At 43.6% G+C, this 16,200-nt stretch overlaps 1 protein-coding gene across 2 annotated transcripts in view; it reads left to right on the top strand.

The window, feature by feature from the left end:
• The window catches only part of BTBD11 (BTB (POZ) domain containing 11), a 441,647-nt gene that overhangs the window by 390,239 nt on the left and 35,208 nt on the right, over window positions 1-16,200 (top strand). For both annotated transcript variants that reach the window (XM_006865245.1, XM_006865246.1), the window contains one exon: window positions 2,346-2,524. In XM_006865245.1, coding sequence (XP_006865307.1) covers window positions 2,346-2,524 — 179 coding nt within the window. The remainder of the gene's footprint in view (window positions 1-2,345; window positions 2,525-16,200) is intronic.

The raw sequence follows: 16,200 nt of genomic DNA, 5'->3' as shown, positions 1-16,200 counted from the left end.
ATAGACATGTATGTGTGCGCATATGCATTCACATGAGCACACGTGTCTGTACACTATAGCATGTACATACATGCCCCATGTATGTACATATATACACACATATAAACCCACACATGCCTATACAGGGCACACAGCCATGTGTTGCACGTGGGTGTGTATACATGTATGTATGTGTGTGCACGTGTGCATGCATTCATGCATGCGCATATATATGCATGCCTATGAGCCTGTGCATGTATGTGTGCAGGTACATAGATATGTACATGTACCCATACATATATACATGTGTGCACATGCTCCTGTGCATACACATGTTTATACACCCATACAGAGTCCTACTGTGGCTCTCTGAGCTAATGCACTGGGCTGCAAGGTCAATTTGAACCACAAGGTTGGCAGTTCAAACTCACCAGTTGCAAGTCAGAAACCCTTTACAGGGTTGCTGTGGGTCGGAACTGACTCAATGGCACTCAACAACAACATACACCCATATATGCACAGGCACATAGACCTGTACATGCACACATGTGCACATATACATACACATGTGTGCATGCACATTCACCCATGCATGCATACCTTCAATACACACATCACTCGTGCACACACATAAGTGCATATACAAACACATACACATGCAAAAACACACAAATATGAACACATGCACATATATGACCATGTATATGTGCATATACATTGATGCATATGTTTGCATGCACACACACACATACATACCCTCAGTACACACACCACTCAAAGACACACATGTGTGAATGTACAGACACATTTAAATACACACTTCCATAAACATGTACACACGACACATGCCCACCCTTACACACATAAACATACACACACATTTGCACGTGTACACATATGCACATATACATGCAGTTATACACATGTGCGTTTACACATATACACACTTATACACATAACCGCATACATGTACACACATGCATGCATGCACTTACACAGATGCACACAGAGAACACATACACTTACACACACACCCAACTGGGGCTCATTCATATGTTGGAGCAATTTCAGGCTAAGGCAGTTCCAAGGCAGCAGCTCATGCTCAGTTCATCCTCCCATGATGCCCACACTCGGGACCCTGAGTCATGAACACACATCACCTGGGGGAGCTCATGGGGCACCCAGAATGCCAGGTCCTGCACCCAGAGGCTCTGCCATCGAGGGCATGGATACAGGCTGGAAATCTCTATATTTAACAATCATCCCAGATGGTTCCAGTGTTTGGGGATCGCTACCTCAGAGCATCTGACCCCATGGAGAAATCAGGGTGAGGCCTTCCCTTCTCTCTCAGGCCTCCTTCCTCCTCAAGTGCTTCCCTGTGCCTCAGGCAAAGCCACTGAACCCAGAGCCTTCTCCTCTGGGTGTGGGCTCTGGGGCTAGTCTGGTCTCCACCAATGTAGTGGCGTTTGTAGCAGGTTCTAGTCAATGTGCGGCCACCCACAGAGCAGGGTGTGGCAGACCGAGCCTGGCTGAGGGTCTGGAGAGAGACCTCCTGACCTTGTTCTGGAAGCTAGCCTCTTCAGGGAGTGGCTCTTTAGTATGTGGTTTGCTTCTGTCATGGCCCCGAGAGCTTATTTTACATGATGCACTACTCTAGCTCAATGCTGAATGGTGTCCTTGTTTAAACAGTCAGGAGATGTGCTGTCTCTCATTTGGGTCTCGCCTGGAGAGGAGAGAAGCAAATTACAGCAATCAGCTTCTGGAGAGGCTGCTATTAAGGAGGAAGACCTGATGAAGTATCTGCAGGTGGAAATATTGTTTTCACATGGGAACAGCAGCAGTAGTCTCCTGTGTCATCTCGCTTGGATGTAAATATTCGTCCGAGCAGAGCAGGCAACAGGGACATGCGCGGAGGGGATGTAAACCCTCATCTGGGCCTGGACCTGCCACCTGGTCCAAGGCAAGCCCCTCTCCCTGAGCTTCTGTTGCCAAAGAAAATAGAGAGGATGGAGACAAACCAACTCAGAACTCCGAAGGATATAACATGCAGATAGGACGCATTATAATTCCAGCTTCTCCCCAGTGAGCCCCTAATAACGTCACTCTGGTGTAGAAATGGACACTCCTCGTTCAGACTATTGAATTACAATCTTGCGTTTCAACTGGTACAAGTCTTTTGGGTGGCAAAAAACCAACACTGACGCAATTCATGGGAAATCAGTCCATTGGTCTCATCATTTGGGAACGTCCTGAAGGAAGGCCAACTTTCAGATAAAAACGTGCTCCCCCCTTTGGTTGTTTTCTGCCCTCCCCCTCCCAACGCCCCCCATCCCCTGCCCCCCCCCCCCCCCCCCCCCCAATTCCAGGTGTCCCATGGACTCTGCACACGTGGTTGGAGTCTTTGCGGGTCGCCTTCCAGCAGCACCGGCGGCCCCTCATCCAGTGCTTACTGAAGGAGTTTAAGACCATCCAGGAGGAAGAATATACAGAGGAGCTCATCACCCAAGGCCTGCCCCTGATGTTCGAGATCTTGAAAGCCAGCAAGGTACAAGGGTTTGGCGACGTTGTGGTTGTGGGCTGAGAGCAAGGCTGGAAGGTTGTAGGTCTGAGTGGGCCCCTCTTTGGTGGGAGCTCACTCGTGGCACCATTGGCTGGGCAGCTGTTTCACTGAGCATCCAAGCCCCTTGGTGTTACCAACAGTTACAGGACTCTGCTGTTTACTGATTGGTGGGAGGTTCAGAATCACCCAGATGTATCTTGGGAGAAATGCCGGGTGATTTGCTTGTGAAAAATCAGACACTGAAAACCTTAAGGGACATAATGAACTAGATGGTGTCCTGACTACCAGTACCAACTGCTCTAAAAGGTGTCACATTAGAAGGTCTCAGATAGAGATAGAGACCTCAGGAAAATGTTGGACAAAACCCAAAATCATAAAAAGACCAGGCTCATTAGTTGGATAGAAACAGATGGAACCGCTATGATTATGGGCCTTCCTCCTCCTTCAGCTCCGGAACTGACCTTACCCCCATAGCTCAATTTTAAGTCAAACAATAGATTTATCTATAAGGGGAACAAAACACAGCAGCACCCCGTAGAATAATCAGCCATTTGAGATCAAAAGGGCAGCATTTATCAAAGACAAAGTTAGAAGGGTTAGGAAAGTAGGAGTGACCACAGGAAATACGGAGAGGACGTGACATCAGTAATGGACTGAGGGATTGAAGTCACTAAGATGAAACCAGGCGTGTGAATGTGAATTGTCAGATGTAAAACTGATGATCTGCTCTGTATACCTTCACCCAGTTCATAATGAGAAGTTTAAAATACAAGAAAGAAAGAAAAGGAAACCCTATGGAATCTAGTTCTACTCTGACACTCATGGGAGTGCTGTAAGTCACACTTGACCCTAAGGCAACTGACAAACTGGCAATTGTGTCCCAAGGCACGTGGGTACAGGTGACAAAAAACAAACAAACACAGAAAGTCATTTTTTAACCCATGAACGTGCTTTAGAGCTAGGAGATTTAACGCATGTGCCCCACCAGTGTCTAATGTAGTTAATAAACAAAATGATGCTCGATTGGGTGGCGCCAGCTGTGCCAGGTGTGGGAATTCAGGAGGAGAAAGAGGAGGGTGGGCTGTGAGGTGCTGAGGCTGGAGCAGACCTGGATGGATGGATAGGAACCCACCAGAAAGAGGAAGTGAGAGATGCTCCCAGGATGAAGAGAAGACAGGTCCAGCCAAGATTTCTGGAAAATCAGGCCAGGGAGCAAGGCGCTTCAGGTAGAGAAGGTTGGATGATTCTAGCTCTGACCTCTTGAGATTCACGCTCCCCCAGAGGCCTTTGCCTCATTCCTACTGACACCTCACTCCCGGCGCACAGGGATACCACACAAGAACTGGGAACAATGTCAGAGGAGACAACAGCAAAACCACTCTCCTCTATACAATGTTTGTGCAGAACTTTAGCAGAAATGGGTTGTTTTTTTTTCTAAAAACAGACCTATAGTTAGTTAGGAGCCCTGGGGTGCAGCTGGTTAAGCATTGGGCTGCTAACCACAAGGTCAATGGTTCAACAGGACAAAGATGAAGCAGTCTGTGGCCAGAAAGATTTGCGGTCTCGGAAACCCTCAGGGGGTTCCACTGTGTTCTACAGGATTGCTTTGAATCCATCAAAAACATTTCTCATATGCTTATGGTTAGGGAATACAGTGGCTCCATATGATAAGCACTGGACTGTGAACCACAAGGTCAGTGGTTCGAGCCCATCAATCAGTCCACAGGAGAAAGATGAGGCTTTCTGTTCCCAGAAAGATTTAAAAGCCTCAAAAGCCCTATACAGACAGGGTAGCTATGAGTTAGAATCCATTCAGTGGCACATAACAACAGATAGTTGTCTTCCAAATTTCTTGGCAGAGATAAGTGAGTGTCTCCTGTGCCACCTCACTTTCTTGAAAGATTTCAATTTTTATTCCATCAATTCCTGGTGCCTTGTTCTTTGCCAATTACTTCAATGCACCTTGGACTTCCTCCTTCAGTATCATTGGCTCTTGATCATATGCTACCTCTTAAAACAGTTGAACATTAACCATTTCCTTTTGCTACAGTGACTCTGTGTATTCCTTCCATCTTCTGTTGATGCTTTCTTTTATAGTCACTGATTTTTATATATTTTCTGGTGTTTAAGCTAGAATATTGCAGTAATTAGTATTTGTGAACTTATATTCACAATTTTTATGAAAATAAAATAGTAATTAAAGTAAAAGAAGGAGGAAAATCAAAAAAGGCTTCTGCTTAGTTACTGATAAGGTAACTAACAATGTAATTCAATGTAGGAAGATTTCACAAAACCACATTTTTGTTAAGTGCTATGAAGTCGATTACAACTCATAGTGATCCTGTAGAGGGTTTCCAAGGAGCGACTAGTAGATCTGAACCACTGGCCTTGTGGTTAGCAGTCCAGTGCTTATACTATAGAACCACACCAGAAATACTTACATAATCTAAGAAATATTGCACATAAGCATTTATAACTATATCACATATTGGTGTTGTGAAGTGCCATCGAGTCGATTCTGACCCATAGCGACCCTATATAGGGTTTCTGTGGAGCAGCTGGTGAGATTGAACTACCAACCTTGCAGTTCAAACTGCCCTTGCAGTCCAGCACATTAATCCACAGTGCCACACCAGGACTTCAGATCACGTATTTTTCTGTGATAAAATTGTGAGTAAACATGACTAAGGATTCTGTATCGTCATGGTCTGGTGCAGGAGGAGGTTTGTGGAGGTGGGAAAGGGGGCACAGACACTGTGAATCACCCCGCTGGGTGATACCAACCCTACCAACCCTAGTGATATCACCAGCCACGGTCCTTCCAAACGCCAGGCCAGCTCTTGGACTATTTTCAGATGAATTCTTAAGTCGCTTCAGGGTCATTCATTGAACAATAAGATACAAGCACTCCACCCCTGCTGGTAGGTCTATGTTGGTGGAGAACTTAGAGAGTGAATGGCCTTGGCATACTCATTCCCCCTACCAACCATTAGAACAGATGGCTAAGGGCAAGGCGAGGTCATGGCAAGTATCCCAACCTTGTGACTATGAAAAGCCGCAAGGAGGATCAGTCTAAGAGTCTCTGGGAAATTGGCATCACTGACCATCACATAGCCCCTGGGCTTCTAGGGACGACATAGCTCAGTGGTTGAAAGCATGGCCTCTGGAACCAAACTTCAGGGGTTCACATCCTGGCTCTGCCACTTATTAGCCATATGTCCCTAGTCAAGTTATTTATTTACCCTTCCTTCTGTCTTATTTTCTCCATCTGAAAAGGGTCAATGTATACTAATCTCTTAGGGTGGTTGCAAGAATCAAATGAACAATACCCTAAAAATAAGTGATTTGTATAATAAAAATGGCCTCACTAGGGTATTTGGCAGCTGCAGTAATCCCAGAGGTTCTTGTGCAGAAACCCACCCCTCATCGGGGATATTATTCACCCTGAACACGCAGCACTGCGGTACTAGGATGGACATGCTGAAGGTCAGCTCCACCCCATGGGATAACATTGAGGTACACAGATTTCTCTACCGTGGCGCCTTGATCCCCACTTCACAAAAGGAATTCGCTGAGCGTCTCCTTTTAGGAATCTTTTTATAATACACTGACTGAAGACACGGGGGTTGAGGTTATTTTAAAGTAAAATATAACAATCTTTATAGATGGAGGTAAGGAGCTCTAGTAGCGTAGTGGTTATGAATCGGGCTGCGAACCACAAGGTCAGCAGTTCAAAACTACCAGCCACTCCACGGGAGAAAGATGAGGCTTTCTGCTCCCATAAAGATTTACAGCCTCGGAAACCCTGTACAGGGTCGCTATGAGTCAGAACCGACTCAACGGCACTTAACAACAACAACAACATAGATGGAGGTAGAGATGAGGACACAGAGAGAGAGCCGCTGAGGACTCTAGACTCATGGAAAGAGAAAGGCTGAGTGCTGGTGGCCAGGCTTGCAGAATGTGCTCTTCAGTTGCTTAAATGATTATATATTCAAGTGTTTTGGGGTACATCCCCCCCATCACCAAAAAAACAAACAAACAAAAAACAGAAGGAATAGAAGCAAATACTGCTGAATAATGATGTACAAAGGGAATTGTAATCATTGCAAGAAACGACAAGTAAAAAGCCGATGTTCTCCCATGTATACTATCACTCAATTCACAATAAAAACGTATTAAAAAACAAACAAACATTCCTTAGAAAAGGACATCATGTTTAGTAAAGTAGAGGGCCGGTGCAAATATAGAAAACTCTCGGTGAGGTAGGTTAGCATAATGACCACTGGGTTGGACTCATGCGTACTAGCGGGCATGAAGCTGTTGCCAGACTAGGGCACTAGTCTAAGCTCCTGTTAAATATTGACTCCTTTAATCATCAAAATCAACCTTTGCAGTAGGTACTATTCTTGTCCCCATTCAACTTATGGGGAAACTGAGGCACAAAGAGGCTAAATAACATGCCAAAATCACACAGCTGGTCAGTGGAAGAGTCAGGATGGCAGCCAGCCAGGTCTCAGACTCCTTTGCCACTGAACAGGTTTTGCGGAACGCTGGTGTCTTCTAAGGTCTTGTTGCTGTTGCTGTGTTACTGGGTGCTGCAGAATCCATTCCAACTTAACAAGCCCGTGTGTCAGAGTTGAACTGCCCTTTAAGATGTTCTTGGCTGTACCCTTTACGGGAGCAGATAGGTCTTTCTCTTCCAAAGTCTCTGGGTGAGTTTGAACTACCAACCTGTCAGTTAGCAGTGAAGCACCACCAGGTTCCTTCTAAGACAACGGAACCTACGAATTCTCCAGGGAGATTGGCCTCTGAAACAAAAGGGTTGAGTGGGTTCCGTTCCTAGCCCTGGAGGGAGGGCTGCCTGCTGAGAGCGAGGCAGGAACGTGAGCCCCCTTCCCCAGATGGCAGCGTCGTCCCTGCAGCTGCGTCGTAGTTCTTCACCTGGAGCCCCAGACCTCTGTGCAAAGGGGGCTAGCTGCCTTAGGTGTTCTCATTATCACCTGTTCTTGGCCCACAGTCTCCAGGCCTCCTGGGGGCTGGATTGGGGGCTGCTGTTGAGCCCCACTGAGACCAACATGGGAGCAGGTGTGCCGGCCCTCGGGTAATGAGCCTCGGCCCTTCTAAAAAGAACGGAACCTGCTGGAAGTATTTCAAAAGCAAAGCAACCCTCTCCTGCCTCTTCATTTTTATTTTATAAAAAATAAAAAGGTTTTCATTTTCATTGAAATGAACTTACCAGCGACATCTTAGTGGAAAACACTGGTAGGTCTGCCCCTCAAATCTGGTGTTCTCTCTTCCTTTTTTATTTTAAATCTCTTGTGGACTAAATTCCAGAAATTGCTGAGACATCCTGTGTATAAAGTAAACCGAATCTGTGGATTGTTGAAGTAAACTTTATTGTGATTTGATGTGGTTGTTAAGTGCTGTCAAGTTGGCTCTGACCCATAGCAAGCCTGTATAGGATTTCCCAGGAACAGCTAGTGAGCTTGAACGACCGACCTTGTGGTTCAAACCGAACTTGCAGTCCAGAGCATTAACCTACAGTGCCACACCAAGACTCCTTTATTGTGAATATATATCATATAATATAACATGGTGGTGGTGGTTGTGTACCACTCAGTCAGTTCCAAGTCATAGCAACCCTGTATAGGGCTCCCGAGGCTATACACTTTAACAGAAGCAGAAAGCCTCATCTTTCTTCCGCCGAGCCGCTGGTAGGTTTGAATTGCAGATCTTGCGGTTAGCAGCCCAACTCATAATCCACTAGATGAATCATCACATAAAAGTGACCAAATCATGACCACAGTGCAAAACAGGCAAGTCACAATAGTCATGGTAAACACAGACTTTCTTGTGCTTACTTACTAATCTGTAGTGAACAGTTACACCTGTTTTTCACCACATGTTTTATTCTGCCCCTGTCAAGGATTGCAAATCTGAAATTCTTTATTGTAAGAAGGCGCTGTTGGGTTGAGAAAGAGGCAGGTTCCAACCATACCAAGAAACAGAATCTTTGCTGTGGTTAAAACATGTGAAATTGCCCACTACAGATTAGTAAGTAAGCCCAAGCAAGCCTGTGCTTACCTTGCTTTTGGGCTATCCAATACTGCTAATGAATTCTCACAAAGTAAATTACCCATGTACTCAGCTCCCAGACTAAGAAATAGAACCACAAGATCAGGGGTTCAAGCCCATTAGCTATCCCGCAGAAAAAAGATGAGGCTTTCTGCTCCCACAAAGATATATAAACTGGGTAACCCTACACAGGGTCTTTATGAGTCAGAGCCAAGTGACCAACACTTAACCATGACTCTACCACCCGACCCATCACTACCCCCAAGCGGGGAGACAGGTTCCCAGCTTCTAACACTGTATTTCATTTTGCCTTGAGCCATGGCTTGAAACAGCCTGGACATTTCACTAGATACAAAATATCAGAACCTGAGCCCATGGTAGGAAGAATCTATAGGCTGCAGACTCCAAACCACCCTCAACCCATGAATACATGTTGTTCCAATCATTTATAGTCCCTGGTGTGGAAATTAGACTGGATTTTGATTCCAAGGAGGTCATTTGACAATATCCCTGGATTGTGTAGACAGTTCACGTGGTCGACTGCTAACTGAAAAGTTGGAGGTTCTAGTCTACCCAGAGGCTCCTCAGAAGGAAAAGGCTGGCAAAAAGTCAGCCATGGGAAACCCTGTGGAGCACAGTTCTGCTCTGACATACATGGGGTTGCCATGAGTTGAAATTGACTTGATGGCCACTAGAGACAATTTTACAGCAATGCTGAATTCCGAGGTCAGCCCACCATTTTATCTGCTGCACCCCAATATAGGGCTTCAAATGGGCTCATTAATGCTGGACCATCTGCTGAGAATTTGCCTTTAAAATCTACATTTTAACAAGCTCTTATGTCTACCTGAGAATCACCTGGGGATCTTGTAAAAATGTAAATTCAGATTCAGAGTATCTGGGATGGAAAGGCAATTTCTCAGCAGTGGATCAAAGACTACCTGAGGCTCACCAGGTCCCCAGAGCCTTGGGGCTCCAGGAAGGTAGGTGTCTGGTGGGCCAGCAGGAGTTGTAAAAGCTTGTGTCCGGTACTGCAGTGTCTAACAAGAGAGTAAGGTCCCTGAAGGGTCACCAACAGCTCTGGCTGCAGCAGCTGGGAGGCAGAGAAGACGATGTGGAGAAGCACCAGCTCCCTGGTAGCCTTATTGGTTCTGGAAAAGAGAGGTGGAGTGAGTGGGAGAACCCAGGATGAGTACAGTCTGGAAAGATGGTGGTTCAAAAAGTGCCCTCCTTCAGAGGGTTTAATGGCGACCCCTACTGGTAAAATGCAGTATTTCACACCAAGTCCATAGGCTTAAAGAAAGGCAAGAAATGGCCAGTGGCTGCCTTGTTTGAGTCTAAACCGACTCGATGGCACTTAACAACAGTTGTTGTTGTTATGTGCCATGGAGTCGGTTCCAACTCATAGCGACCCTGTACAGGGTTTCCGAGGCTGTAAATCTTTACGGGAACAGAAAGCCTCATCTTTCTCCCACGAAACAGCTGGTAGGCCTCGAAAGATGGCCAACAATAAAGCACTGTTATTGACTCGGATGGCAATTAATAACAACAAAGAAGTCAAGCTTTCTCCATACATGGGTGATACTCCTGCAATAAAAAGTAGACTGGAGACATGATCGCAGGGAAATCCAGAGAGTTGAGAAAGAACTTCAGTGCTCTGTCCTCTGAAATTGTTATACTGGAAAATGCTATTATGTTGTTAGATTACACTGAGTCCGTTCTGACTCATAACGACCTTATATACAACAGATGCTAACACCATCTGGTCGTGTGCCGTCGTCACAATCCTTGCTGTGTTTGAACCCACGTTGCAGCCACTAAGTCAGTCTATGCTGGGAGGTCAGAGTAGCCAGAACTGGACAGCATTTTTTATTCTCCCTCCAGACTGTAAATCTTTACTGGAGCAGAAAGCCTCCTCTTTCTCCCACAGAGCATCTGTTGGATTTAAACTGTAACTTAGCAGTTCAGTGCTTATCCTACAGAATTAGTAGTTAAAAGGGCTTTTCAGATTATATATTTTATATTGGGTGAATTGAGGTAGCTCATGTTTTTTGAGAAATTGGTCCAGAGCTATTAAACATCTGGGGATAGAGTTTTTCATAGTGTTCCCTTATTATCCATTCTATATCCTGCAAGGGGCTACAGTGATATTCCTTGTCTCATTCCTGATAGTTGTTGTGTGTCTTTGAGTCAGTTCTGATTACAGCAACCCTGAATAGAGTTTCTGAGAGCGGCTGGTGGGTTTCACCTGCTGACGTTACGGTTTGTGTGGTTAGCAGTCCAGTGATTATCCTACAGTGCCACACCAGGGCTCCTTCCTGATATTGGTCATTTGTTTCGTTGTCTTTTTTTTCCTCCATCAGTCTTGCTAGAGGCTTGTCAATTTTACTGATCTTTCCAAAGAACTAGCTCTCTGTTTCATCATTTTTTTCTGTTCTTTTCCTCTTGTCTATTTCATTGATTTCTCCTCTTTATTATTTCTTTCCTTCTGCTTTTTTGCTGTTTATTTTGCTCTTCTTCCAGGTTTGTGAGGTGAAAGTTTAGCAACTTTAATTCATATATATGCATTGGGTACTATACATTTGATAGCGGTGTGGTGCTACAGGATAATGCACTGGACCGCAAGGTCATTTTGAACCATAACGTTGGCAGTTCAAACTCACTAGTCACTCCTTGGAAACCCTATACAGGGTACTTAACAACAACTCATAGTGTGCTATACGAATTGGGTTGCTAACTACAAGGTCAGCAGTTCGAATCTACCCATTGCCAGGTGGGAGAAAGATGAGGCTTTCTGCTCCCATAAAGATTTGCAACCTCGGGAACCCTATACAGGGTCATTGAGGAGAACTGACTCCACAGTACACCACCACCGCCACTTAGCTGTGTTCCACTAACTTTGATACACTGTATTTTCATTTTCATTCAGCTTCATGCAATTTTTTTTCACTTCCTTTGAGACTTCCACATTGACCCATGCATTATTTTTAAAATATGTTGTTTAGCTTCCAAAGGTTTGAAGATTTTCTGGTTATCTTTATGAGGCTGATTTCTAGTTTGATTACACACACTTTTCAATCATTTTTAAATTTTTTGAGGTTTGTTTTATGACTCGTAGCATGTTTTATCTTGGAATGTGTTCCGTGGACACGTGAAAATAATATGCATTTTGCTGTTGTTGGATGGAATGTTCTGTAAAGCTCAGTAATCTCTTCTTGGTTGGCAGTGTTGTCAAGTTCTATATCCTACTTATTTTTGTCTAGTTCTAACAATTGCTGAAAAAGGGATGCTGAAGTTGCCAAATAAAACTAGATTTTTCTATTTGTCCTTTCAGATTTTTTGCTTCTTGCATTTAAAACTCTGTTATTTGATGCTTACACATATAAAATTGCTTTGTTTTACTGGTGACTTGACCCTTTTTCATTATATAATGACCTTCTCTTGTGTTCTGATGTATACTTTATAGCCACTCCTGCTTGCTTTTTTATTGTTTTTATGATACATCTTTTTCTCTTTTTTTCTACATGCCTGTAGGACAGGGGTGGGGAATGTCTAGCCTGTGGGCTATATAAGATCCTCAGAATCAGTTCCAGCCATCGTATTGTTATTGTGGTTGTTGAATGCTCTGAACTAGGTTCTGGCTCATGGCTACCATGTATAGGGTTTCCAAGGAATGGCTGGTGAGTTTGAACTGCCAACCTTATGGTTCAAACTGACCACATTAGGGGTGAGTTAATTAAATGTTGGACCAAATATAGCAGGCTAATCTTTAGGTTGTTAATTTTGTATGGCCCATGAATGATATTATGAATTTTGGCAGAAAAAAGGTTCCCCATCCCAGCTATAGGATAATCACTGGACTGTGAACCACAAGCTTGGCAGTTTGAGCCCATGAGTTACTGTGTGGGAGAAAGATGAAGCTTTCTGCTCGCTCAAAGATTAACAAAGAAAGAAAAACATTGTAAACCCTGTATAAGGTCGCTATGAGTCAAAGCCAACTCAGTGGCACTTAACAACATATAATAATTGAAGGGGCTTCTTACAGAGAGCTTAGTTTTTGTTGTTAAATGATATCGAGTTGATTCTGACTCATAGCTTCCTGCTATAGCGCTTGCGAAGCTTTAAATCTTTGAGGGAACAGTAAACCTTATCTTTCTCCCTCTGAGTGGTGGCAGGGACGAGCCACAGACCTTCTGGTTTACAGTCCAGTGCTTATCATATGGAGCCGTTGTGCTCTCAGAGAGCTTATGGCTGGCCTTTCTGTCCACCCTGCCAATCTCTGTCTTTTTGGTCTGTTTAGACCACTTACATTTTATGCAATTGTTGATATTTTAGGGCTCAAGTATGTCTTTTTTCTTTTCAGTTTACTTTCTCTCTCTCTTTCTCCATTTCTCTCTCCTAACCTCCTTCCCTCTCTGTGTCTATAGCTTTTTCTGACCTTCTTGTAAGTTTACTGTACTTTCTATAGAATTTCATTTTGATTTACTGTAGTATTTTGAGATTTTTAAAAAACTTTTTGGTGCACATTGAGTGAAGGTTTACAGACAAGATCATCAGTTCTACATGCAACAAATCACACCCTTTGTTTCATCTCAATGACAGTAGTCCCCTCCATGTGAAAACAGTTACCCTGCTTCCTCCCTTTGATTCCTATTTCTAGTCCACCCATCTTCCCATCCCTTCTCAACTTCGTCCTTAAGAAAATGTTGCTCTTTTGATTTTGAATGACTGACCATTCCATGGTGAGCTTAGCTTCCTAGTGTTACTGTTCTCTCAACTATGCAGCTATCTACTGTTGTTGTTGTTGTTATGTGCTGTGGAGTCGGTTCTGACTCGTAGCGACCCTGCACAGGGTTTCTGAGGCTGTAAATCTTTACAGGAGCAGAAAGCCTCATCTTTCTTCCACAGAACAGCTGGTAGTTTCAAACTGCTGACCCTGAGGTTAGCAGCCCAATTTGTAATCACTACACTACCAGAGCTCCTTGACAGCAATCTACTGCTTGGCTGAAAATTGGGTCAGGAGGATAAGTTCCTTTCTAGACCTGAAGGGTCTAAACCACAGTCTCAGGATCCTCTAGTCTCTTTCTAACCAGTAAGCCTGGTCTTGTTTGTTTTTTATATAATTTTGAGTTTTGTTCCACATTTTCTGCCTCTCTATCCAGAGCTTCTAATGGGATCCCTTTCAAAGCAGTTAGTAGTGATAGCTGAGCACCATCTAGATGTTCTGGTCTCAGAGTCATGGATACTGATGCTCACATGTTCCATTAGTCTGCTGGACAAATTGATTCCAGTCCTCTTCAATTCTCATCACTCTTCTGTCTTCCACACATGGAGAGACCAATAGCTGTACCTTAGATGGCTACTCATGAGCTTTAAAGATCCCAGACACTATTCACCAAAGTAGGATGTAGAGCATCGTCTTTGTGGACTGTGTTATGGCAAGTGACCATGGTGTCCCCTGATACTATGATCCTGAGCCCCCAGGCCCAGCAACTCATTGCCTTAAGATGTTTGCTAATATCTAGGAAGTTTTCATCATTTTGTCAGCTGTGTACTCCATCACATTCATAGTTGTGCTTGAAGGGAAGGTAAATGCCCATGTATAAATATCCTCTGTCAAGCTCTTATATTTGTGGGCATACTCCCACTCTTCCTCTCACATCCATTAAGCCTGTGTATTTGTCTGTGTACCTACTTGAAGAACACTGTTGTCCCAAGGTTGTGTGTATATCACTATTTACCTCTGTCCCCTTTAGCCCTTCCAGACCTCCCTGTGCCTTTGCCTGTTTTCATCATTTATCTGTCAACCTCCCTCTTCTCGTATATTACCCTCCCCTGTCACTCAAGTTACCATGTGTCTACCGTGTAGCCAATGAATTGCTCTCCCTTCCCTCCCACCCCTGGTAACCATCAAAGAATATTTCTTTTAGTATGAAAACCTTTTTTTTTTTTGCGTTTTTATAATAGTGGTTTCAAACAATATTTGTTCTTTTGTAATTGACTAATTTCACTTAGCAGAATGTCCTCCAGGTTAATCCATGTTATGAGGTGTTTCACAGATTGATCATTGTTCTTCAATGTTGCAAAGTATTCCATTGTGTCTATGTACCAAAGTTTGTTTATTCTTTCTTTCATTGATGGGCATTTACACTGTCTCCATCTTTTTGCTATTGTCAATAGTGATGAACATCGGTGTGCATATATCTACTCATGTTCTGGCTCTTATTTCTTGTGGATATATATTATGTAGAGGAATTGCTCAATCATAAGGTATTTCTGTTTCCAAATTTCTGAGGCAGCACCATACTGTTTTCCACAGTAGTCGCACCATTTTGTAATCCCACCAACAATGTAGGAGGGTCCCAGACTCCACACCCTGACCAGCACTTGTTTTGTTTTTGAGTATCACTTTACTCAAAAGCTCCAGATATTACATTATATCTATATAACTTAGCACAGTTTTCATCTTATCAGATCAAGTGAAGTATAGAAACCTTAACTCCCTTTAAGCCCCTTTATCCCCTCTCATTTATAATTGTCTAAAGTGTGTTCCCTACAAATATTTAGAACTGTCATCAGTTACAGTTGTTACATGAAATATCAAGCTATCTGAAAACTCAAGAGGAGAAGAAAAGCACACTGTATTTACCAATATTTTTGCTTTTTGTGTTCTTTCTTTCTTCTTGATGTCCCAAAGTTCCTTCTTTTAGCCTTTCTTTTCACTTAGAGAAAGTTCTTCAGCATTTTTCTTTTTTTGTAGGGTAGGTCTACTGGTTTAACAGAGTCTCGTAGATTTTCTTTATCTAAGAATGCCTGGTTTCCCTTTTATTCCTGAAAGATATTTTCACCGAATGTAGGATACTGGATTCAGAGTTCTTTTCTTTCAGCACTTGACAATATCCTGCCACTTTTTGCTAGCCTCCTTAGTTTCTGATGAGAAATATGCTGTCACCCTAATTGTTTTTCCCAAATAAGTAAGGTGGTGTTTATTTCAGAATTTTTTCAATCATTTTCCTTTGGCTTCAGTTGCCAGGAGTTTCATTATGATGTGTCTTTATCTTTATTCCCATTTCCACGTCTTTCCCGAATGGCCTTCTTCTGTCTCAGATTCCCATGAAGGTTGTACATAACATTCATGGGCATGCCTCCTCTTGACTGAATCAGTTTCTCATACTTTCCCTGATGAGTTTGAGGATTACTACGCCATGTTTTTTGTAGGCTGCCCCTTCAGTAAAATTGATGTATTTTCTCATAATTGTTGTTCTTGTTAGGTGTAATCGAGTCAGTACCGATTCATAGCAACCCTATGCAGAGCAAGACAGGACACTTGCCCAGTCTTGTGCCAACCTCACAATTGCTGCTACATTTGAGCCCACTGCTGCTGCCAGTGTGCCAGTTCATGTCATTGAGGGTCTTCTTCTCTTTTGCTGGACTTCCACTTTAGCAAACATGATGTCCTTCTACATAGGCTGGTCCCTCCTGAGAACATGTCTGAAGTATGAGACGCGAAGTCTGGCCATTTGGTTTCCAAGAAGCACTCTGACTGTACTTATTCCAACACAGATTTGTTTGTTCTTTTGGCA

This window comes from Chrysochloris asiatica, unplaced genomic scaffold (genome assembly GCF_000296735.1).
Source record: "Chrysochloris asiatica unplaced genomic scaffold, ChrAsi1.0 scaffold00076, whole genome shotgun sequence".
Taxonomy (NCBI): Eukaryota; Metazoa; Chordata; class Mammalia; order Afrosoricida; family Chrysochloridae; genus Chrysochloris; species Chrysochloris asiatica.
The sequence above is the reverse complement of the archived record's forward strand: the minus strand, read 5'-3'. Positions and strand labels throughout refer to the sequence as shown.